This window comes from Podarcis melisellensis (assembly GCF_964234715.1).
Source record: "Podarcis melisellensis genome assembly, chromosome: 2".
Taxonomy (NCBI): Eukaryota; Metazoa; Chordata; class Lepidosauria; order Squamata; family Lacertidae; genus Podarcis; species Podarcis melisellensis.
In genome coordinates, this window is record NC_138529.1 from 121711005 (window position 1) to 121733806 (window position 22802).

At 45.6% G+C, this 22802-nt stretch overlaps 4 protein-coding genes across 7 annotated transcripts in view; 3 read left to right on the plus strand and 1 right to left on the minus strand.

Moving 5' to 3' along the window:
* LOC309364552 (uncharacterized protein) overlaps positions 1-22802 on the minus strand; it is a 419096-nt gene that overhangs the window by 252660 nt on the left and 143634 nt on the right. The window lies entirely within an intron of this gene.
* On the plus strand, positions 847-5599 carry LOC309364810 (uncharacterized protein). Of its 4 annotated transcripts, XM_081902733.1 has the most exons (5): positions 847-920; positions 2342-2516; positions 2718-2844; positions 3563-3646; positions 4252-5599. In XM_081902733.1, the coding sequence occupies exons 2-5, from the start codon at positions 2442-2444 to the stop codon at positions 5448-5450; spliced, it is 1485 nt and encodes a 494-aa protein (XP_081758859.1). In that variant the 5' UTR covers positions 847-920; positions 2342-2441; the 3' UTR covers positions 5451-5599. The 4 variants fall into 4 exon arrangements, with proteins under 4 accessions (XP_081758859.1, XP_081758861.1, XP_081758858.1 ...); XM_081902732.1 differs by lacking the exon at positions 847-920 and having other exon boundaries at positions 2211-2516; XM_081902734.1 differs by lacking the exon at positions 847-920 and having other exon boundaries at positions 2211-2516; positions 3566-3646.
* Positions 13465-22802, plus strand: part of LOC309364382 (uncharacterized protein) — a 96297-nt gene continuing 86959 nt past the window's right edge. Inside the window, exons 1-2 of the mRNA XM_081901540.1 lie at positions 13465-14191; positions 19074-19237. Of these exons, the coding sequence (XP_081757666.1) occupies positions 19138-19237 (100 nt within the window). The 5' untranslated portion in view covers positions 13465-14191; positions 19074-19137. The remainder of the gene's footprint in view (positions 14192-19073; positions 19238-22802) is intronic.
* Positions 15045-22802, plus strand: part of LOC309364430 (uncharacterized protein) — a 94717-nt gene continuing 86959 nt past the window's right edge. The window contains exons 1-2 of the mRNA XM_081901695.1: positions 15045-15560; positions 15904-16077. Coding sequence (XP_081757821.1) covers positions 15978-16077 — 100 coding nt within the window. The 5' untranslated portion in view covers positions 15045-15560; positions 15904-15977. The remainder of the gene's footprint in view (positions 15561-15903; positions 16078-22802) is intronic.

The following is a 22802-nucleotide window of genomic DNA, read 5'->3' on the forward strand; positions in this document are numbered from 1 at the left end:
CAAAGACAACTGGAAAGCTTTTCCCATTTCCTCCCTCCTTGCAGAGAAATATTTGAGGTCAATTTGGGAGAGTCAAAATAGCTTCAGGATTCCCTTCCTGTACTGTTTCAGACACTATACTTATGCATGTGTGTTTGCCTTGTACATTTATGAACAGCAGCAGTCCCATATGCTCAGAGACTTTTCGCCTGTTCATTGGGGGATAGAGGAAGCCCAGAGCACTTGTTCTTTAGATGTCCCTTTTATGAAGAGGCACGTAGTGAGACCATTGATCCCCTGCTGGTGAGGCTCACTGACCTCCCAGAAAAGCAAAAATTTGACATTTTCCCGTTAGGCAAAGATCACAAGACGACCCAGATGGGTCGCTAGATTCTGTGTACAGACCTGTAGGCGCAGACCACCCCCCCCCCCGACCCAAACTATTTCGTTAAGAAAATCCCCAAACTTGGTTCTACGGGTGACTCTGGGTCAGCTCTCTGCCGTAGCTTATCTTAAAGTTTTAAGTGTCTATATGCTTATCGCATTTATAAATTTTAATTTTATTGTTGTACATTGTTTTAAATGTTTGTTTTCCGTCTGGGATTGTACCCCCAAGTGTGTTTTATAAGCTGGTCTTCGACTGTAATAAATTATCTACCTAACAGCAGGAAGGAAATAAGGGTATGTTCGGAAAAAGGCAGAGGCACAGGGGGCTCCGTGACCCAGTTGGGCTGGAGGGGGGGGTCCCTTCCCACTACATTCCTAGGACTCGTCTTCCCGGAAGGACCCCCCCCACTCCCCCTGAGTCAATGAACTCGCTTCCTAGAGAGGCAGGAAGTGGCGGAGCAGGGCGGGAGGGGGGGAGAGGCAATGTTGGAGGGGGTGGGGTCTCCATGCACACCCCCGGAAGAGAAGGAGGCCTGCAAAAGAGGAGGGAAAAGGTGCAACATTTTTTTTGGGGGGGAGAAGATTTGGGGTGCAGGGAGGGAGAAGAATTTGTATTTCCTCCCCATGAATCTACAAACAGGGCAGGAGGGAGGGGGGGAAAGGTGGGGGGGATGAAAGCAAGGAAGGTCTCCCCCCTTTCCCTCTGGAAATCAGGAGAGGCAATCTGCAATCGGCTGCAAAAGGGGCAATTTGGAGGGGAGAGGGTCTCCATCCTCATTCGGGGGGGGTGTTATTTGGGGATGGGGGTGGGATAAGGATTTGCTTTCCCTCTGCCTGAATCTACAAACAGGGCAGCTGGGAAAGGAGGCGGGAGGATGGGGGGGGGGTGTGAAAGGAAAGCAAGGAGGGGGTCTCGCTCTTTTCCTGTGGGAATCAGTGGGGGTGGGGAGGCGTGATAAAGGTCACGCTGCTGCAAAGTGCCTCCCCCTCCCCCAACAGGTTTTGCATTGCAAGATCCTTTTTGAAGCGCAGAGATAAACCAGCCTCCTGGTGGGGAAGGGAGGGAGACATTTTGCTTCCGAGACGAACCAGAGAGGGGCACTCCCCACCCCCCCCACCCCTGCAACCTCACTGGGACACTGAACCAGTTGTGCCAGTTTCACCCCACGACTATGGGTCCCCATAGTGTGAGAGCCAGTGTGGTGTAGTGGTTAAGAGCGGTGGTTCGTAATCTGGGGAACCGGGTTCGCGTCTCCAATCCTCCACATGCAGCTGCTGGGTGACCTTGGGCTGGTCACACTTCTCTGAAGTCTCTCAGCCCCACTCACCTCACAGAGTGTTTGTTGTGGGGGAGGAAAGGAAAGGAGAATGTTAGCCGCTTTGAGACTCCTTCGGGTAGTGATAAAGCGGGATATCAAATCCAAACTCTTCTCCCCAGGGCTATGGGTGCCATGCAGCATGCATGGCCCTGGCACCGAAATATGTGGGTGCCCAGCCCCTTCATGGTAGGGGTAGGTGCTCAGGGACCCAGGGAGCTGGCACCTATGCATTGAAAGTCACCACGGGATATTCCCCCCCCCCCATCTTAGACCCAGCCTCCTAACCCATTTTTGTGTATTTCTTCACACTGAGCCTGGAACACCCCCCCTCCCTTGGCCTCCTGTGTCAGGGAGCTGGTCTGGGCTGGAGGGGAGAGAGAGTCAGATACACAAATATTTACACCAAGAGTCAATAGTTTCTGTTTCTGTTGTGATAATATCGTGTTCCAGAGCTCTTGTAATTAGAATTTGGGGGTATTAATTTATTATTATTGGTATTTGTACAGTATTTGTAAAACGCATGCTCTCTGTGTAAATGTCTCCCACTCTAAATAAATCCGCCTTTCTATGAACTGCTCTCAGACCTCCGGGTATAGGGTGGTATATAAAGTCAATCAATAATAATAATAATAAATTCTGCATTTTTCTCCTAAAAGAGCTGCTCCCTGCATTGAAGTGCATCGTGGCACCAGCTGAGAGAGTCCCAGAAGTGGCCCAGTTTACGCCTCCTCCTCCGTCCTTTCCACTGGCAGCGCAATGGCCTCCGAGACCCCCTCTGAACGGCCTCTTCTCAGAGGTGGAGTGGAAAGAGGAGCCAGGCAGCTTCCTCAGGTAGGGAAAGAGCAACGGGAGCAGGGAGGAGGGCAGAGGCACAGATGGGACCACCCAGCCTCCCTCTGTGTTGATTGGGGATGATGGGGATCTAAGAGCAGCTCTGTTTTCTTCTTCTTCTTCTTCTTCTTCTTCTTCTTCTTCTTCTTCTTCTTCTTCTTCTTCTTCTTCTTCTTCTTCTTCTTCCTCTTCTTCTTCCAGGCCCTCTTGACCTTTGAGGAGGTGGCTGTGTTTTTCACGGAGGAGGAGTGGGCTCTGCTGGATCGTGGCCAAAGAGCTCTGCACAAGGAAGTCATGGAGGAGAATTATGAGATGGTGGCCTCTCTAGGTAAGGGCAGATTTGTATCCCTCTTGGCTGTTAGACGTTGGAGGTGTGAACCTGCTGTTTGAGCCATCTATTCATGCCATGTCTTCCTCTTTGGCGAAGCCTCGTAGCCGAATAAGATTGTCTTCCATGAACATGGTCTTAAAGGTATGTGCATAAGTGACTGTAGATTCCAATTCTGGATCCACACATCCTTCCACAGTGGGGAGATAGGTTTCTGGGCAGGAGTTAATCACAGTGAGGGTTTACCAAACGTACTTTCCTCTTAACTTCTCCCTTTCACCCCAAGTTTCTGCTTCTTCAAAGTCAATGACGCCTTTGCTAAAGGCTGTTCTCCAATTGGAGAACTCCCAGGCCAGTGTTTCCCAATTTTCTGTGCTTATACTGCATATTTTTAGATTTGCCTTGAGAGTGTCTTGAAGCCTCTTTTGTTGCCCACTGGTATATCAATTTCCATTCTTAAGTTTGGAGTAGAGTAGTTGCTTTTGAAGACAACAATCAGTAAGCTGATATTGTGGTATGAATTGCAAAAAAATCCTGTGTTTTACTTATTCCACAGGGTAAAAATGGTGGCATATGGTTTGCTGGTCAGTGTCATTTATAAACTTTTAATGGGCCACCAGATACTTTGCTGTCTTTGTTTCACAAGATTAATATTTTTGAATATTTTTATAGTCCCTTATGACATAAACAGCACTTCTGTTTTACTTATTCCTCATAACAGAGACTCTGATACTCAAGTCGGAGCTCATCTCTTCGCTTGGAACAGAAAAATACAGGGATGTTGTCCTGGACCAATTCAGAGGTCCATACTTCCACTTTGCTGTGAGACTGTAACTTTCTATGTCTCCTTTCAGTGTGTAGGAATATAAAAAGAGCCCTTTTGGATCAGAACAATGGCCCATCTTCTCCAGCACCCTGGTGCAGGTTTAGGTGATGTGTACAGTTGGTTGGAATGTATCAGTGAGATATTACAGATCAGGAAGGAAGGAGAAAACTGAATACAGAGGCGTAGCATTTTCACAGGAGGGGGAAGATGGAGAAAGTGTCTCCCTCCAGAGGTTGCTGCACTACAACTCCCATCAGCCCTGGTCATTTGACTTCTTTAGTTGGGTTGATGGTACTTAGAGTCCAACCACATCTGGAGGGCCATAGATGCCTCATCTCAGCATAGAAGGTTTCTCTTGGTGCTCAGTGTTACATGGGAATTGAAGGTAGAACTGGATACTAGGGGTTATTGAGGCTATTTTTAGATTTACTTTCCTAAAGATGTACATAGGAGAGGGAGGAATGCTGGAGGTGTTGAAATAATAGAAGGTGGTGATTGGTCTTGCTGTGTGTTAAGATCTCTTGTTCTCTTCCTTGAATACCTAACAATATTCTATCTCCCCCTTCCCCACTTTAAACCAGGTGATGGAGAAGACAATCAGAATTTTGAGGGGCCATCTGTGAAGTACTTCAGCATGAGTGAACACCTTAGCACACAACTACAAACTAACACAGAGGAGAAACCCTTTAAATGTCTGGAGTGCGGAAAGAGCTTCAGTAAAAATAGAAATCTTAGCGCACATCAACGAATTCACACAGGAGAGAAACCATATAAATGTATGGATTGTGGGAAGGGCTTCATTGATAGTGGAGCTCTTACAAGACACCAACGAACTCACACAGGGGAGAAACCATTTCAATGTATGGAGTGTGGAAGCAGCTTCAGTGAAAATGGAAGTCTTGCCCGACATCAACGAACTCACACCGGGGAGAAACCATTTAAATGTATGGATTGTGGGAAGAGCTTCAGGGATAGGGGAAAGCTTACTGTACATCAACGTATTCACACAGGGGAGAAACCATTTAAATGTATGGCGTGTGGGAAGAGCTTCAGTCAGTATTCACACATTACTATTCATCGGAGAACTCACACAGGGGAGAAACCATATAAATGTATGGAATGTGGGGCAGGTTTCATTGAGAGTGGAGCTCTTTCAAAACATCAACGAACTCACACAGGGGAGAAACCATATAAATGTTTGGAGTGTGGAAAGAGTTACACTGAAAGTGGGTCACTTACAAAACATCAGCGAACTCACACAGGGGAGAAACCATATAAATGTTTAGAGTGTGGGAAGGGTTTCAGTCAAGGGGGGAAACTTACTGTACATCAACGGACTCACACAGGGGAGAAACCATATAAATGTTTGGAGTGTGGAGAGTCCTTCATTTGTAGTAGGAAACTCATTGTGCACCGACAAAGTCATACCGGGGAGAAACCATTTAAATGTAAGGATTGTGGGAAGGGCTTCAGTGAAGGTGGAAAACTTACAAGACACCTACAAACGCATACAGGGGAGAAACCATTTAGATGTATGGATTGTGGGAAGGGTTTCATTGAGAGAGGAGCTCTTGCAACACATCAACGATCTCACACAGGGGAGAAACCCTTTAGATGTATGGAGTGCGGAAAGAGCTTCAGTCAAAATGGAAGACTTACTGTACACCAACGAATTCACACAGGGGAGAAACCATATAAGTGTATGGATTGTGGGAGGTGCTTCAGTGAGAGTGGAACTCTCACAAGACATCAGCGATCTCACAGAGAAGCAATAGTTTAAATGGAAAAAGTGTGGAAAGTGTTTCAATTATAATGGAGTTATTAACACCTATGGACTCTCACGGGGAAGAACTCATTTATATGTATGGAGTGTGCCAAGTTTTTCCCACAGAGTTCACTTTGTCTCTCATATCAACAAACTCATATAGGGGGAAATCATTTGTAAATGCATGGAGTGTGTCTGATGTTCTGGTGTTTGTATGGAAAGTTGTACATATATGTATTAAGACAATGAAGGTAAATGTCTCATAATAGTAAGTGTAATGAAATATACAATGTACAGTTAGGGATGTGCAGAATGTGACCCTGGAGTGCTCATTGTGAGTGAACATGGGCTGAGAGTCTGTTGATATTTGGTCTTTGGCAGAGAGAGTTGAGAATGGAGAGTTGGGGAAAGTGGAGCTCAACAGTGGTGTTTAGGAAGCAGGATTTGCTCTGGAATCCTAGAACTGTAGTCGAAACAAAATAATAAAATTCCTTCCAGTAGCATCTTAAGAGACTAACTAAGTTTGTCACTGACATGAGCTTTCGTGTGCACGCACCAAGCTCATGCCAATAACAAACTTAGTTGGAAATTTTTTATTTTGCTTTGACTACGGCAGACCAACCTGTAACTAGAACTGTAGAGTTGAAAGAGACTCCAAGGGTCTTCTAGTCCAACTCCTTGTTACAAGAACAACAGCATAAATATTTTTTATAGTTGCAATAAAGGAACAATGAAAACACAGAAAGACTGAAATGCATAGTCTTATGTGCACAAAGTAATCCTTAAACCGTCCTACGTCGTCTATATTTTACAAATTCATTGTTTTACAAAACCTCCTCATTCATGGCTACATGTCATGTTCGGAAGTCCCCCCTCCCTTTTTGGTAGGTCACCGATGAGAATTAATGAGCAGTTGGTAGATTTCTGCTCTTTTTATTACCATATCATGTTGCTAGCACAAACAGGCAACTCCTCGCAAGGATAGCAGTTCTTACCCACGTCCAACGGGATGTCCCTCCTTCCCTGCTTCTCCTTTGTTCTGATTGATGTATCACCCAGCTGCTTCCCTCCTTTCTGTTTCCTAGCTACTATCTCAAAGCTGGGTAGCTCCTGTCTCAACTGTGCAGCCTCTGAATCTGCCTGTCTCTCTGCATTGTGAAACTCTGGAAGGGCAGGGGGGACTTCCCTCTCCTCTTCTGTTACTGCATTCCCCAGTCCTCCGATTCAGACCAGCCTGACACTAAACTGCAAAGTGGACAAAGTTCCATGGTGGCAGCCGGAATAAAAGAGGTGCTGAGGGAAGGAACCAATGGGGGAGGGAGGATGGCACAGGGAAATGTGGGCATTGCCAGTGGTTTCAGGAGAGTCATCTCCCTGCGGAGAGAGGATTCTCTGTGCCCAAGTAATTGGCCCATCTTTCAGAAATCTGTAGAAAGAGCAGGCAGTATAGGAGGCCGAAAGCAGAGTTAATCTGGAGCTGCTCCTCCCTCTCCCAGCATTGAGCATTTGCCCATGTCATGAAGCAGCCACAGCAGGTCTGCAAGCTGCCCACAGTTGGACTTCACCCCCAAAGGCCCCCTCCTCCATCGCCTCCCGAGACAGACGGATGCCAACAGGGTCTCTCTGCCTGACAAGGATTTCACCTGGGACCACCTTCTGCATGCAAAGCATTGAATTTGAGACCTTAAAAAAAATATGTTTAAAGGTACGGTGTGTGGAAAGTGCTTTAGTCAGAATGGAATCCTTAATGTACACCAACAAAGTCATATACGGGAGAAACCATTAAAATGTATGGAGTGTGGAAAGAGCTTCACTAAAGGTTTACAACTGAACATCTATGAACTCACACAGGGGAGAAACCCTTTAAATATTTGGAATGTGGGAAGTGCTTCAGAGAAAGGGGAAAACTTACTGTTCATGAACAGACTCACACACAGGAGAAACCATTTAAATGTATGGAGTGTGAAATGGGCTTCAATGAGAGTGGAGCACTTACAAAACACCAAGAAACTTAGAAAAGAAACCATTTAAATGGGAAAAGTGTGGATAGTGCTTCAGTTAAGTTCATCTATGTACAGTAACACCTCTGGTTATGTACCGTCCTCCTTGTGAATGCTTCGGGTAACGAGCTCCACTAACCCGGAAGTAGGTGCTCCTGCCTCCAGAACGAATTAAGTTCATAACCAGAGGTACCACTGTGTTCTCATGGGAAAACCCATTTAGATGTATGGAGTGTGTCTAGTGTTCACTTCGTTCTTCACATCAACAAACTCCTATCAACTGTGTTGTAAACAAAAACTGCTCCCTTTCCCTTATGGAGTACACAAGAGCCCTTGTAGAGTCCTTTGTGGTTCTCCATCGGTAGGAGAAAATAACACAGGCCAACCAGAGAATATTGAGAACCAAAACAGCTAGTAAGCCTGTGGGTGCTCGCCCCACACTCAGAAGAGAGGAGGACAACCCAAAAGTCTTATATAGACTTTTGAACTGCCCACCCTGTATCTCAAAACCACCCCTCCATACATCATACATACATCACAGAAGGGGTGTAGCCCAGGACCACCCCCTAATTACATCATATGTACATCAGACAAGGGGTGGACTACAACAGAAATCTGAGCGAGTTGTTTTTATCCTGCCTGCCAGGTTACCTGATTGGATTACAGTGGTGCCTCGCAAGACGAAATTAATCCATTCCGTGAGGCTCTTCGTATAGCGGTTTTTTCCTCTTGCGAAGCAAGCCCATTGACAGTTTAGCGGATTAGCACTATTAGCGGTTTAGCGACTTTTAGCGGATCAGCTGATAAGCGGCTTAGCGGCTTAGGATAAGGGGGGGAAAGGGAGGAAAACCCGCCGGAACTCGTAAGACATTTCATCCTGCGAAGCAAGCCCATAGGGAAATTCGTTTTGCGAAGCGCCCCCAAAACGGAAAACCCTTTCGTCTAGCGGGTTTTCCGTCTTGCGAGGCGTTCGTCTTGCGGGGCACCACTGTACCTGGGTATCCTGGCCACTCCTTTGTTATGATAACTACTCAGTCCCTGAATCCAGGTCACAGGCCACAGGCTCACCCTATTTATATCTTAAACATGCCACTGAGACAGGATTTGTGAGCAAAGAAACAATGGGGAGACTCCCCATTTCCTTCGACTTTGCTGACACAAAAACCTTGCACATAGGCTGTGTAAAAGAACCATGCCCTCTCTCCCCTTCTTTCTTTCCCTCCAACTTTTAACTGTATTAAAAAATAACACCAATATCTGAGATAGCATAGATCAGTTCTGGCCTCTTATTGAGGGGATACCCAACTCAGATGAGCCTCCAGAATCCCAGGAGGAAGCCCCAAAATCTGCCTTCTAGTTCGGATTTCACACTAATTCCCCAGAACTCAGCCCTGTAAAGCATTTGGGCAATGATCTTTGGCACATAAATCTTAATGTCTGGATTGATTAACTGCCTTCCTTCAAATGGAAAATACCTGTATAGATGCCCAGTCAAGTGGGCAGGTAAGAACTTGACTGAATTCAGATGGGATCTGCATATTTTAGGTATTGTTGAAGGTACAGACTCAAAAGGTTTATCTGCAAAACATCACTGAATTAGGTTCCAAAATATGAATTAATTCCCCTCAATAAGAGCCAGGTTAATTTGGTCAGTTATTTTTTCCTTGAGTTACAGTCCCTGTCAAACCAACTCCATGTGTTTATGTTAGCTATTTTTTTAGTTCTTTAGAGTGATGTAGCAGTTTCACCTTCAAGCCTGAGTGATTAAGTAGACTCCACATACAAGACCTGAAAATTAACATTTACTTGTCATGGTGACAACAACTGAGCAATTTGTATTATTCATATATATTAAGCCCAAAGCAATGTGTTTCTTTCCCTTGAGCCCAAGAGAGGGTTTAGTCTTTTTACTTTCGAAAACAGTGTATTTCGTAGCAATGCATTAATCCAGAGGTTTTCAGGCTTTTTGAGTCCTTGCTCCCTTGACCAATTTCCTTCTTTCTGTGGCTCACCTGTGGGGCTGAGGAGCCCAGTTATGTCCCCCCTTGCCTGAGAGCTGGTAGCCTCTCACCCCTTTTCAAACACCCTTGTGCAGTGTTCCCTCAGCCTCCTCTCTCCTCTCCTTGGGAGTCCTCTGGGCAGCTGCTGCTGTATTCTCTGGTCTGCCCCCGCCCCCAAAAGAGGTGCCTCCTCACACTGCCCCACAGGGGCCTGGGAAGAAGATGCTCCCAGTCTTAGTGGCCCAACAGAGACTGGCCAAAGGTGAATGTGAGGCCAACATCTTACCTTGGGAGGCAGCAATGGGTTTTTCCTCTCTGGAAAGCATCCAGCCTCTCAGTCCAAGGTCATGGAGATTCGATCCAGTATACCTGAAGGAGCATCTCCACCCCCATCGTTCTACCCGGACACTGAGGTCCAGCGTCGAGGGCCTTCTGGCGGTTCCCTCGCTGCGAGAAGCTAAGTTACAGGGAACCAGGCAGAGGGCCTTCTTGATAGTGGTATTAGGAATATTAAACGACGATATCCCAAAAGATCAAACTGAATTACAAGTGACGTCTGCAATAAGAATTCTGGTGGCTAAGTATTGGAAAGGGAATCAGTTACCCACTAGGGGAGAATGGTTATGTAAGCTTTCAGAATACTTAGAGTTAGCCAAACTGACAGATATAATAAGACAAAAACCAAAAAGTGTAGTGGAATGGGAATGCCTAAACGAATACCTTAAAAGACAAGGTTCGAGGACAGAAATCTGGCTGAGTCTGGAATAACCTTGTGAAGTGAAAGGTTAAGAAAGAGGGATATATATTTAGATGCTAGGGTCGAGATGATAAAGAAAACAGGAAGATACAATGAGAGGTAAAGGAGGTGCTGTGGGATTGGTGGAAGTCAACGTTTGTTTTCCTTTTTAGTGTTTATATTATTAATTTGTAAGATTTGGATTTGTTTTTGTGTATTGTGTATTGTTATTTTTCATTTTTTTGTTGTGTGGAAAATACTAATAAAATTTACTATTAAAAAAAAATTCCAATCTGTTCTCCGTAGCCTCTCCCAATCTGCCATTTGTATATTATGTCCTAAGTCCTTTGCCCAGTTTATCATAGCCAATTTAACCTGTTTATCCTTTGTATGCCATTCTAGGAGCAAGTTATACATTTTTGACAGTTTTAATATTATTTTCTAGAAGTTCTTTTTGGAATCTTGATATCTCATAACTAAAACCTCTCTTTTTGTCTATCTTGAAGTTATCATTCAATTGAAAATACTGTAACCAGGGGGGCCGCTAGGGGCGCCTTGAAAGATGGCTGCCAATAACATCTTGTCCAGCTTGCACGAGGTAATTAGAGGCTGAGTATGGGGAGTATATCAGTCTCCCTTCATCTTTTCAGGGAATTGAAAAGACACTGCCTCGCCTGCGGTTGCCATAAATCACCCCCGAGTTCGGATGAAGGAGGGGGTGAGAAGCACTAGGCAGAAAGCCCTCAGGAAGGCTTGGAGCTCCCTGCCAGCTACTTTCAGGAGCGAGCCTGGTTGCGATGTTTAAAAAGAAGGAAAGAATTGGATAAATAAACGCACATGCTTCAAGAGAAGTCAGGAATGCTTTTATCTGCTAATAATTTTACCACTGAGAGAATATCGGGATGGAAGGAACAGAGATAACATCAGAGAACGGCCGACATGTTGGTACGTGGAACGGTACAAGGGGGGCGGGGAGAGACTTTTTTATTTTATTTTTATGTGAGTATTTAATAACCCTCCGCCTTAAAAAAACGTCTTGATGACCAATTTGCAAGTGGGAGAGAAAATGAACTGTGTGGAAAAAATAATATGTTTGTGAAAGATTTGGAAAGAGGTGAGTCTCTCTCGGTGACGCAGCAAGGAATGTTTTGATGCGTAGGCAGACCTCGGCTGCAAGATGGATGGTCTAGGGAGGAAGAGCCGCTTGGATATCAGGCTGAAATCGTAAATCTGAAAGGGCTGTTATCCTCCTGGAAGACATTATGAGGCAGCGGGTCTGGAAAGTAAACGAGTGGACATTTAGAATGTATTTCATCGGAATGACAAGATGGGATGACTGCTCGAAAACTTGATTGTTGGATTTCTGTGAGAGACATACGAGAGAGCATTACAAAACCCACACAGATTCAAAATAAGACTGTTCCTTTCAATCCACTTGTGGAGAAAACTTGGAGGTGACAGAAAAGGAAAATGAATAATGACAAAGATGAGAAGATGTGACTGGAAACATCATTGCAGTGAGGAAAAGCAGCACGAATTTGGATGTTTGGATTCCTGACGATCAAGAAGCATGGGTACCCCCCCCCACAAAAAAAATTAATTTGGAAAACATTTGGACTTTATGATCTGTATTGATATAATTTGGACTAATTGGTATGATATGTTTAATCTGGCAAATGGGGGAAGGAAAAAAAACCCCGCAGGAACTCGCAAGACATTTTGGTCTTGCGAAGCAAGCCCATAGGAAATTCGTTTTGTGAAGCACCTCCAAAACGGAAAACTCTTTCGTCTAGCGAGTTTTCCGTCTTGCGAGGCATTCGTCTTGCGGGGCACCACTGTATAAACACTGACAACTGGGAAACACTGGCCTGCGAGTGCTCCCATTGGAGAACAGCCTTTACCAAACGTGTCATGCGCTTTGAAGAAGAAGAAGAAGAGTTTGGATTTGATATCCCGCCTTTCACTCCCTTTAAGGAGTCTCAAAGCGGCTAACCATCTCCTTTCCCTTCCTCCCCCACAACAAACACCCTGTGAGGTGAGTGGGGCTGAGAGACTTCAGAGAAGTGTGACTGGCCCAAGGTCACCCAGCAGCTGTATGTGGAGGAGCGGAGACGCGAACCCGGTTCCCCAGATTACGAGACTACCGCTCTTAACCACTACACCACACTGGTTCGAGTGAAGACACTCGAACTCAGGATGCAAGGGAGAAATGTGCCAAGAGGAAGGCACGCTTGGCAAATCCATATCAACTCCTGCCCTGAAACCAATGTCCCCACTGTGGAATGACATGTGGATCCAGAATTGGCCTCCACAGTCACTTCCGGGCTCATTGTTAAAACCGTGTTTATGGAAGGCAATCTTACTCGGCTATGAGGGATCGCCAAAGAAGAAGATAAACATTTGAAATTGGCTGCCCTGGAGCCCAAGACTCTCCCCCCCAATACATCATACATACATCAGAGAAGGGGTGGTCTACAGCAGAAATCTGAGTGTGTTGTTTTTCTCCTGTCTGCCAGGATATTGGATCACTGATTGCATTACCTGGGCCATTTGGCCACTCTTTTGTGATGTTAACTACTTAATTCCTGAATCCAGCTCACAGGCTCACCCTATTAATACACAGACAGGATTTGTGAACAAAGAGACAGTGGGGAGGCTTTTCCATTTCCTTCCTCTTTGCAGAGAAATATTTGAGGTGCCTGAAAGAGTCAAAATGACTTTAGCACTGTTTTCCTGTACTTTTTCCAGACATATGGTTTATATATTTATGTATGTGTTTGCCTTGTACAGTTATGAACATTTTATATATGTAAGACATTAAAATTCCTATAGCACCCCTTTTTATTTATTTGTTTTTATTATTCAAATATTCTCCATTTAATGTGTGTGTGTTTGTGTGTGGTTGAACATGGAGCCAGGCCTGTTGGCCCTCATAATAACTTTGCTTTATTCGTATCCGTGGGTCTCTCTTCGGAGTCAAATTCTGCTGGGGGATTCCCCTAGGCTTTGCGGGGCCCTGGCACGCGGCATAGTGATTTTCAATCACCTTAAACCCTAAGAGTTTAAAATAGACAGTTACTGAAAGACGGGATGTCCCCCTTGTTTGAGTCTGTGATGGACAGCAGAGCCAGGCCAGTCAGGGTGCGTAGTCTCTCAGAAATACCACCATGGGGTTGGAGCCTCGCTCTGATTGGCTCGCGAGACAGTGAGGGGCGGTGCCAGCCCTTTTGGAGGGAAAATAAAAGGAGCCATTTCTGAGGGAGTTTTCTGAGAGGGAGAAAGGGCGGATTGGGAGAGGGATGGACTGAGGGCGGGAGGTGAGGAGAATCTCCACTGGGAGAGGAGGGTCTGGGGAGAGGAGTCAAGCGGGAATTCAACGGGAGAAGCTATGGGGAAGCGGAGGAAGGCGGAGTGTCCCTCCAGTGAGGAGGGGAAAAGGAGACCCCCCCCCAAGCCAGTCACCAGGGCTGAGGGGATCCCCTGGGTCCGCGAGACTGACTGGAAATCCCTCCGGAGTGGCTGAGAGGGAGGAAAAGGGCCCCTCGCTCAAGAACCCCCCCAGGTCTGACTCTGTGGTGGAAGCAGGGCTGCGTCCCAAGGATTGAATGGGGACAAAACTCAGGAAAGGAACGAGAGGGAAGGAGCAGAAACCCAGGGAACATTTGGCCCCCGTTTCTAGAAAGCGGAACATCCGCCTCAATTATTAATATTATTTTATTTACCCCCCACCCACCTGGGCGCAGGACACTAAGCGGCATCTGAGCCGAGAATCACAGAGAACTCTGCACATGCCCTGGACCCCCGGATTCTGGGAGGGGAGGAGGACAGCCAGCCAGCCCTGGGGCTGTGCTCAGCTTGCGAAGGGTTAAATGGAACAGAGCCGGAGTCCTAGAGAGGACCGGAAGTAGAGAGGCGGGGCGGGCCCTACAGAGGAGAATCCCCTCCCTCCGTGCCCAGTCCCGTCTTTTCTCTCTTGTCTCCTCCCCGCGCTGCCTCGGTTTCCCTCCTGGGCAGAATCTGGTGAGTTTCCTCTCTCTTCCCCCTTGGGGTGCCCATGGGAGAAGGGGGTCCCGGGGCTGCAGGGGGAGACCCCCGAGTCTGGGAGCAGAGGGTCCTGCCCCCCCATTCCTCCCTGCCAAGCCTGGGAGGGGGCGAGTTTCCAGGGGGTCTGCAGCTCTGCTCTACCTTGGCATCCTCTTTGGGGAAGGAGGGAGGGGTCTGGGGGGGGAGGGCATGCCCAGAATGCCCCTTCCAGTGGAGGAGCCCCTGCCAGGCCGGCCTTTCCCCCTGCCAGAATATTCCTCCTCCAGATCAGCTCAGGTCTCCAGCCCAGAGCCTCAAGGGAAGTCTCTCTGGGCAGGGGCCACGCCTGGGGCCCCTCCGTGGAGAAAAGGGGGGAGCCAGAGGGCTGAGCTGGCTGCACTGGGCTTGCCAAGGTTCAAGGGAACGGAGCTGCCTTCCTTGAGAGGAGAGGGTGGAAAGGGGCCTTAAGGACCCCAGGATCTTGTCCTGAAGGGGGTGAGGCAATACAGGGAGGAGAAGGAGGGGGCTCTGGGTGGCAGGTCTTCCAACTTTTCTCTCTCTGATCCCAGAGGGAACTTTCAAGGATGTTCCCCATCCTGCAGTTTCTCTGCAGCTGCTGCTGTTGCAGAATGTTTTATTCGCATTAAACTCATAACTTCCGCAGTGCGTAGGTAAAACTGGAACTCCCTCCCGCAGGAGCCAGGGATTGGAGAGGCTTTTCTAAAGGGAAATAATCTATACATGGCAAGCATGACTGTGAATAATACTCTCTTAGAAAAATGTAAGATACAGTAGAGAACATTTATTTATGTATTATCAAGAAGAATAAAGCAAGGATAAAAGACACCTGCTCCCCACCTTCTGGGACAAAAGAGGGATTATCAGTCATTGTGTGGCTCCTACTACTAACAGGAGACATTGGTACTATCTCAAAATAGACTAGTTCTATCAAGCTACCCTAAGCCTTTGGGAATCTTGTCACAAGAGGAGCGTAAAGCTCACCTCTGGAGTTTTTGGAGGATATGCATCCCTGGTGTTCCTAAGAACACTGCAGATTTAGGAAATGTGGAAGATCTATACTTTGATTGCTTCCGTGCCAGGGTGGGGGCCACATTTTGGGACTGGAGACTTGTGAAGATGGTGTATAAGCACAGATGATATCTAAGGAGGAGAGGTGTATTAGTTTCCTGATATTTCAAAAATGTGGCATCACCAGCTCCTTTGCTTCCACATACAGATTGGGTCCCCATGCAACTCCCGACAGAGGCAAATATGGCCACAACATCTGTCTGGCTTGTGATAAGAGAGCTCAAAGATTGTGAACAGGGCTCTCCATATAGAGCACCTAGCATGGGGGCACCTACATGTAATATCTACTCTGCTCTTTTCTGCCCATGCTCTGGGGTTGCAGTTTTCAGGCTTGGGGACAGGACGGTGACTGGTTTTTGTACCAAGTTCTGTCAATTACCCCCACTGAGTTCAATGGGATCTATGGTACTCTCAGGTGACTACTGTGCAGACCATGCCAGGCTTGCAAGTGGGGTGAGGAGCATACAGAAGAAATTGGAATCACTGGAGATGTTTAGAAATTGGGCTTCTCTTGGGAAGGGGCTGCCCCATTTGTGCTTCTCCAGGGGCAGGAGAATATCTAGGGCAAGAGAATCCCTGCAGGGCCTCTGAGGCTCCCTTCCTTTCTTCCTCTCTCCCAGGACCCTGCAGCTTGTTGTGCCTTCTCGACTCCTCATGAAGGAAGGAAGAGACAGATCCTGCAAACCTAGCAAGGATGGAAGGGGGAAGATGGACGGTTGACCTGGTCAGGTTGTCTCCTGCATCCCTCCTCACAACCTCTGAGCGTTCCCTCCCAGGGACCTCTGAGAGATCTGGTGGGTTCCAGGGGAGGGGAGATGGGGACATGGAGGGATGGAGCCAGAGAGGTATTGGGGCTTGCTCAGGGGGACACCATTTCGGGCTGCTCCACCTGCCTGCCTGCACCTTTGTTATCTGCAGGCAATTCGAGCTAGGAATACTGTGAGGAGAATCAGAACTTAATAATGGAGTGTAATAATGTAATAATGGAGGGATACAGTCTATTTCAGAGAAACAGACCAGACAAGAAAGGAGGAGGAGTGGCGTTATATGTCAGGGATGTGTATACCTGTGAAGAGATCCAAGATTTAGAACCTCAAAGCCAAAGTGAGAGCATTTCGGTCAAAATTAAGGGAGAGAAGAATAACAGGGACTTCATTGTGGGAGTTTACTATAGATCCCCAAGCCAAACAGAGGACATAGATGATTCCTTCCTGGAACAGATGGCCAAGCATGCAAAAGGAAGGGAGATAGTAGTAATGGGGGACTTCAATTACCCGGATATTTGCTGGATGTCAAACTCAGCCAAGAGCATAAGGTCAAACAGATTCCTCACTGGCCTTGCAGACAGCTTCATTGTCCAGAAAGTGGGAGAAGCAACAAGAGGAACAGCCATTTTAGATCTGGTCCTAACCAATGTTGATGACCTGGTTAGTGGAAGGATCATTAGGCGCGAGTGATCATGCTCTTCTGAAGTTTACTTAGGGAAGTGCTGGGTGAGATCCCATGGACAGTAATACTAAAAGGAAAGGGAGTTCATGATGGCTGGGAGTTTGTTAAGAGGGAGATAGTAAAAGCACAACTTCAGGCAATACCAATGAGACGGAAACATGGAAGGTGCCTAAAGAAGCCAGGGTGGCTATCTAAAGAACTTTTAACTGAGTTAAGATTAAAAAAGGATGTGTACAAAAAATGGAAAAGGGGGGAAACCACCAAAGAGGAATTAAAACAAATAGCCAGGACGTGTAGACACAAAGTCAGAAAAGCTAAAGCACAGAATGAACTCGGGCTTGCTAGAGAGGTTAAAAGCAACAAAAAATGCTTTTATGGGTATGTTCGTAGCAAAAGGAAGAACAAAGAAAAAGTGGGGTCACTCAGAGGAGAAGATGGTGAAATGCAAACAGGGGATACAGAAAGGGCTGAACTCCTCAATGCCTTCTTTGCCTCAGTCTTCTCCGATAAAGAAAACAATGCCCGACCTGTAGAATTTGGAGCAAATGATTCAGCAGAGGAAACACAGCCCAGAATAACTAAGGAGATAGTACAAGAATACTTGGCTAGTTTAGATGTATTCAAGTCTCCAGGGCCAGATGAACTGCATCCAAGAGTATTAAAAGAACTGGCAGATGTGATCTCAGAACCACTGGCACTCATCTATGAGAATTCCTGGAGAACAGGCGAAGTCCCGGCAGACTGGAGGAGGGCAAATGTTGTCCCTATTTTCAAAAAGGGGAAAAGAGAGGACCCAAATAATTACCGCCCAGTCAGTCTGACATCAATACCAGTGAAGATTCTGGAGCAGATCATTAAGCAAACAGTCTGTGAGCACCTAGAAAGGAATGCTGTGATCACCAATAGTCAGCATGGATTTCTGAAAAATAAGTCATGTCAGACTAACCTGATCTTGTTTTTTGACAGAATTACAAGCCTGGTAGATGAAGGGAACGCAGTGGATGTAGTCTACCTTGATTTCAGCAAGGCATTTGACAAGGTGCCCCATGATATTCTTGTAAAGAAGCTGGTAAAATGCGGACTTGACTATGCTATCACTCAGTGGATTTGTAACTGGATGACTGACCGAACCCAAAGGGTGCTCATCAATGGTTCCTCTTCATCCTGGAGAAGAGTGACTAGTGGGGTGCCACAGGGTTCTGTCTTGGGCCCGGTCTTATTCAACATCTTTATCAACGACTTGGATGATGGACTCAAGGGCATCCTGATCAAATTTGCAGATGACACCAAACTGGGAGGGGTGGCTAGCATCTCAGAGGACAGGATCACACTTCAAAACGACCTTGACAGATTAGAGAACTGGGCCAAAACAAACAAGATGAATTTTAACAGGGAGAAATGTAAAGTATTGCACTTGGGCAAAAAAAATGAGAGGCACAAATACAAGATGGGTGACACCTGGCTTGAGAGCAGTACATGTGAAAAGGATCTAGGAGTCTTGGTTGACCACAAACTTGACATGAGCCAACAGTGTGACGCGGCAGCTAAAAAAGCCAATGCAATTCTGGGCTGCATCAATAGGAGTATAGCATCTAGATCAAGGGAAGTAATAGTGCCACTGTATTCTGCTCTGGTCAGACCTCACCTGGAGTTCTGGGCACCACAGTTCAAGAAGGACACTGACAAACTGGAACGTGTCCAGAGGAGGGAGAAAGGTTGTTTTCTGCTGCTCCAGAGAAGCGGACACGGAGCAATGGTTCCAAACTACAAGAAAAAAGATTCCACCTAAACATTAGGAAGAACTTCCTGACAGTGAGAGCTGTTCGACAGTGGAATTTGCTGCCAAGGAGTGTGGTGGAGTCTCCTTTGGAGGTCTTTAAGAAGAGTCTTGACGACCATATGTCAGGAGTACTCTGATGGCGTTTCCTGCTTGGCAGGGGGTTGGACTCGATGGCCCTTGTGGTCTCTTCCAACTCTATGATTCTATGATTCTATTCTATGATTTCTAACTTACAGGGTTAAACAGTTCTGCCCATGATCTGGGGTTACAGTTTTCAGGTTTGGGGACATTTTGGTACCGAGTTCTGTTAGTTATCCCCACTGCGTTCAATGGGATCTACTCTCAGGTCACTACTGTGCAGACCATGCCAGGCTTGCAAGTGGGGTGAGGAGCATACAGAAGAAATTGGAATCACTGGAGATGTTTAGAAATTGGGCTTCTCTTAAGAAGGGGCTGCCCCATTTGTGCTTCTCCAGGGGCAGGAGAATATCTAGGGCAAGAGTATCCCTGCAGGGCCTCTGAGGCTCCCTTTGCTTCTTCCTCTCTCCCAGGACCCTGCAGCTTGTTGTGCCTTCTCGACTCCTCAGGAAGGAAGGAAGAGACAGATCCTGCAAAGCTCGTAAGGATGGAAGGGGGAAGATGGACGGTTGACCTGGTCAGGTTGTCTCCTGCATCCCTTTGCGCAACCTCTGAGCGTTCCCTCCCAGGGACCTCCGAGAGATCTGGTGAGTTCCAGGGGAGGGGAGATGGGGACATGGATGGAACCGGAGAGGTATTGGGGCTTGCTCGGTGGGACCATTTCGGGCTCCTCCACCTGCCTGCCTGCCTGTGCCTTTGTCATCTGCAGGCAATTTGAGCTAGGAATACATCACTGCTCCCCGACCACCACAATGTATTGGCAGCTCAAAATGTCTAAAACCAGTACCGTGATTTAATGCTCTACCAATGTCAGACAACTTACCGATCCTTCAGGCAGCATTAGAAGTCATGACTCTTGAAAGTAACCTGATCTTGGGCTTCCAATTTGTCTGCGAAGGGAAATGGTGGTGCGGTGCGAGTCGTCCGTCTAAATGACCGTTACCGGGGCTTTTGAGCAGTGGGGGTGAGTGCCAGGGTTAGAAAGCCCCCCCCCAAAGTGTCCCACAGGTAGTGGGGTGTCGAGGGGACCAGCCAGGCGTGAAGAGGCTTGCCGCAATTGCCAGAGCCCCAACGCTGCATCGTGGGGGGGGGGGGGGGTGAGAGAGAGAGACAGTGGCTTCAGCCTGCCCGTGGCTCCAGCGCAGCTCAGAAACCGGAAACCAGAAATTGCCAGCTGAAGCAGCAGATTTTGCAGTACAGACTTATGAATGGGAAAAAAAGTTTACTTTTTAAACTGCACTTTGTTACTTTGCTACCTGTTAACACTATGTACTCTTGATACAAGAAAAAACTGTAGCTCTTTGCTCTTTGGTTCCTTAAAAGGAAGATACAGGAAATGATTGGAGTACTCTGGTTTTTTGTTTTTTGTTTAAAAAAATAATATTTATTGCTTTTAAAAGGAAAGAAGACAGAAGAGAAAAAACAAAACAAAAAAGAAAAAAAAGACAATACAGTACAATATATAAACAATACAAAACACAACCTAAACCCATTAAGCTAAACACATTAAACTAAACTAAACCAAACCCACTCCCTAACCCTAAATAAAACAAAACAAAAACAATTTTTTAAAAAATACACCCCCCTTTTCGATACTTTTTCTTTCATTCCCTTGTTTCCCCGACCTCCTCTCACCTCCCTTTTTGTATTCCACTTCTACTAGTTATTTCAGCAAATCCTTTCCATCTTTCTCTATCATATTATAAATAACATATTTTTTTAACCTTATTTTAACATTAAAACTAAAATACTTATATATGCCTAACTCCTTATAACATTTCTGCTAAATCCATGAAATATCAATCCACCATTTTTCTATCACTCATTAATTTTGCGATGTTTCTATATATAAACTTTAAATTTTCCAATCTTCTTCCATCAACTCCTCTCCCTCGTTTTGGATTCTGCCAGTCCTTTCCTTCAATTCCATATAGTCCATCAACCTGGAGATCTTATGTCCGAAGCTCTTAACTCTTTTCCAGGTCCCTTCTGCAGATCTTCTTCATATTCTTTAATGCTAGAGAGCAAATCTCGAGAAAACTCCATCCTAACAATACTTTTATTCCTTCTGGACAGTTCAGCCAAATTTCCACAGTTGAAGCTAGGGTCTATAAAATATTTCAGGACGTTTTTCAAGATTCCTCCAAATCCAAAGGCCCCCAAAACTTCAATCTCCTACTCTCAGTTTTTTTGAATGGGGATGCAGATTTTATGAATGAAAGCACTGAAAGGCTTGAAAACATTGCAGATTCTTTTTTAAAAAACCTCTAAAAAGGCAAGTCCTACCAAAGCTTGGCAGGAGGACACTTTTCCATAACTGGGTGGTAATCCCAGGGAGGGGAGGTGCCTGGTAAGAGCCTTAGGAGAAAGTGGAGGGTGGAGGGGCCTGTATTGGAATAAAAACTGAGAGAAATAGCATATATACCATAGATTCCGGCGTATTAGGTGACTGGGCTTATTAGACTACCCCCCAAATTGGCAGCTGCAATTTGGGGGTTCGTCTTATAAGCCCAGTTGCCTAATATGCTGGGCAGCAACAGGGGGATGTCTCAGCTCCGCACTGGGAGAAAGTCACCCGGCACGGAGCTGAGGCCGCCGCCCACTGCTGCTGGTTTGGAGCCGCTACCGCAGTAGCGGGCGGCGGGCTCTGCTCCCTGCCACCCATACCCAGCGTATAAGGCGGCCCCCGACTTTGGAGAAGATTTTCCGGGGTTCAAAAGTCGCCTTATACATTGGAATCTACAGTATATTCAATTACAATTACCATTTGGATTACAAATCTAATTTGAATTATAAATATGTCTGGAAAATTTTTTGACTCACAGTGGAAATATTTTGGATTACAAGACACATTGTGGATTATAATATAACTAGAAGCTTGCCAAGTGCTAATCATAATCAAGGAGACAATGTAACAGTGAGTTTGAACAATGGTAACTATTAGACTTTTGTTGTGGCCTGCTTTTTATTATTTTTTTGTAGATTGTATATAAAGGTGATTTTGCCCTCTTTTCTCTCTCTTTTTTGGGGGGGATATTGTGGAACTTTTATAATTCTGTAAGTTTGAAAGTGTTACAGTAGTAATGTATAATAATAATAATAATAATAATAATAATAATAATAATAATAGGGTGTGGGAATTGGATTGGTGGGAGAACTGTTGTATACAAGCCAAGAGTGAGAAAAAGACAGGAGGGTCAAGGAAGTATTGAAACCTGATATCAATTCTAAGAGGAGCGGGAATAAATTATAAATGGAAATTCCCGGAGGGAGTTTCCTTTACTTATAGGAGAAAGAGATTCAGATTATTGTCAGAGAGTCAGGTACAGGAATTTCTGGATATACATGGCAAAGATCCAGAATTTCAAAGCTCGGGGAAAGAGTTCAGAACCCCCTATGAGATGCACAGAGATGAACTGGAAAAGACTGAAAGAACAGGGCAAAAAAGCAAATCTTTTTAAAATGAATCAGATCATCGCAAATCTTAAATTACTAACCTGGCATGTCAATGGCCTTAACAATAATATTAAAAGGAACAGCGTGTGACATGAGGTTTTAAAATGGAATTTGGATATAATTTGCCTACAGGAGACTCATGTTGCAAGAAAGCATGAGAAAATCTTTTTTTTTTCAAATAAAATTTATTCAAGTTTTAAAAGATTACAAAAAGGGACACAATATACAAAAACAAAACATATCCAAGAGAAAAAGAAAAAAAAGAAAAAAATTAAAAACGCAAAAACAGCTAAAAAGAAAAAAAAGATACAATAAAAAAGACAAAAGAACAAGTTAAACCTCGATATCTCCCTTTCTTAACTTATCTCCTTGACCTCCTCACACCTCCCCTCTTTTTATTCTAATTCAAATAGATATTTCAGCAAATCCTTCATCTTTATTTTTATCCTTATAACTTATCTTAATATACTGTAATTTTCCATTCTCTCATTCGCCAATTAGCCATCCACTTTTACTTTATTTAATCTTATTTCTCCTTAGAACTTATATATCTGAAATTATTCTCTTAAGACGTTTCCCCTAGGGTCACAAAAATTCCATTCTACGATTTTCCCATCTCTCATTAACTACGCTACGGCGAGCGGGGGACCCCTAAAATCACAGGCGCTGAAGCCTGTGGACAAGGAGATCCGGTGG

Coding starts and splice junctions, on each gene's coding strand:
- LOC309364810 (XM_081902733.1), top strand. CDS start 2,442: ATGGCCTCCGAGACCCCCTCTGAACGGCCTCTTCTCAGAGGTGGAGTG. Junction 2,517..2,717: donor GAGCCAGGCAGCTTCCTCAG/GTAGGGAAAGAG, acceptor TTCTTCTTCCAG/GCCCTCTTGACCTTTGAGGA. Junction 2,845..3,562: donor TGAGATGGTGGCCTCTCTAG/GTAAGGGCAGAT, acceptor TATTCCTCATAA/CAGAGACTCTGATACTCAAG.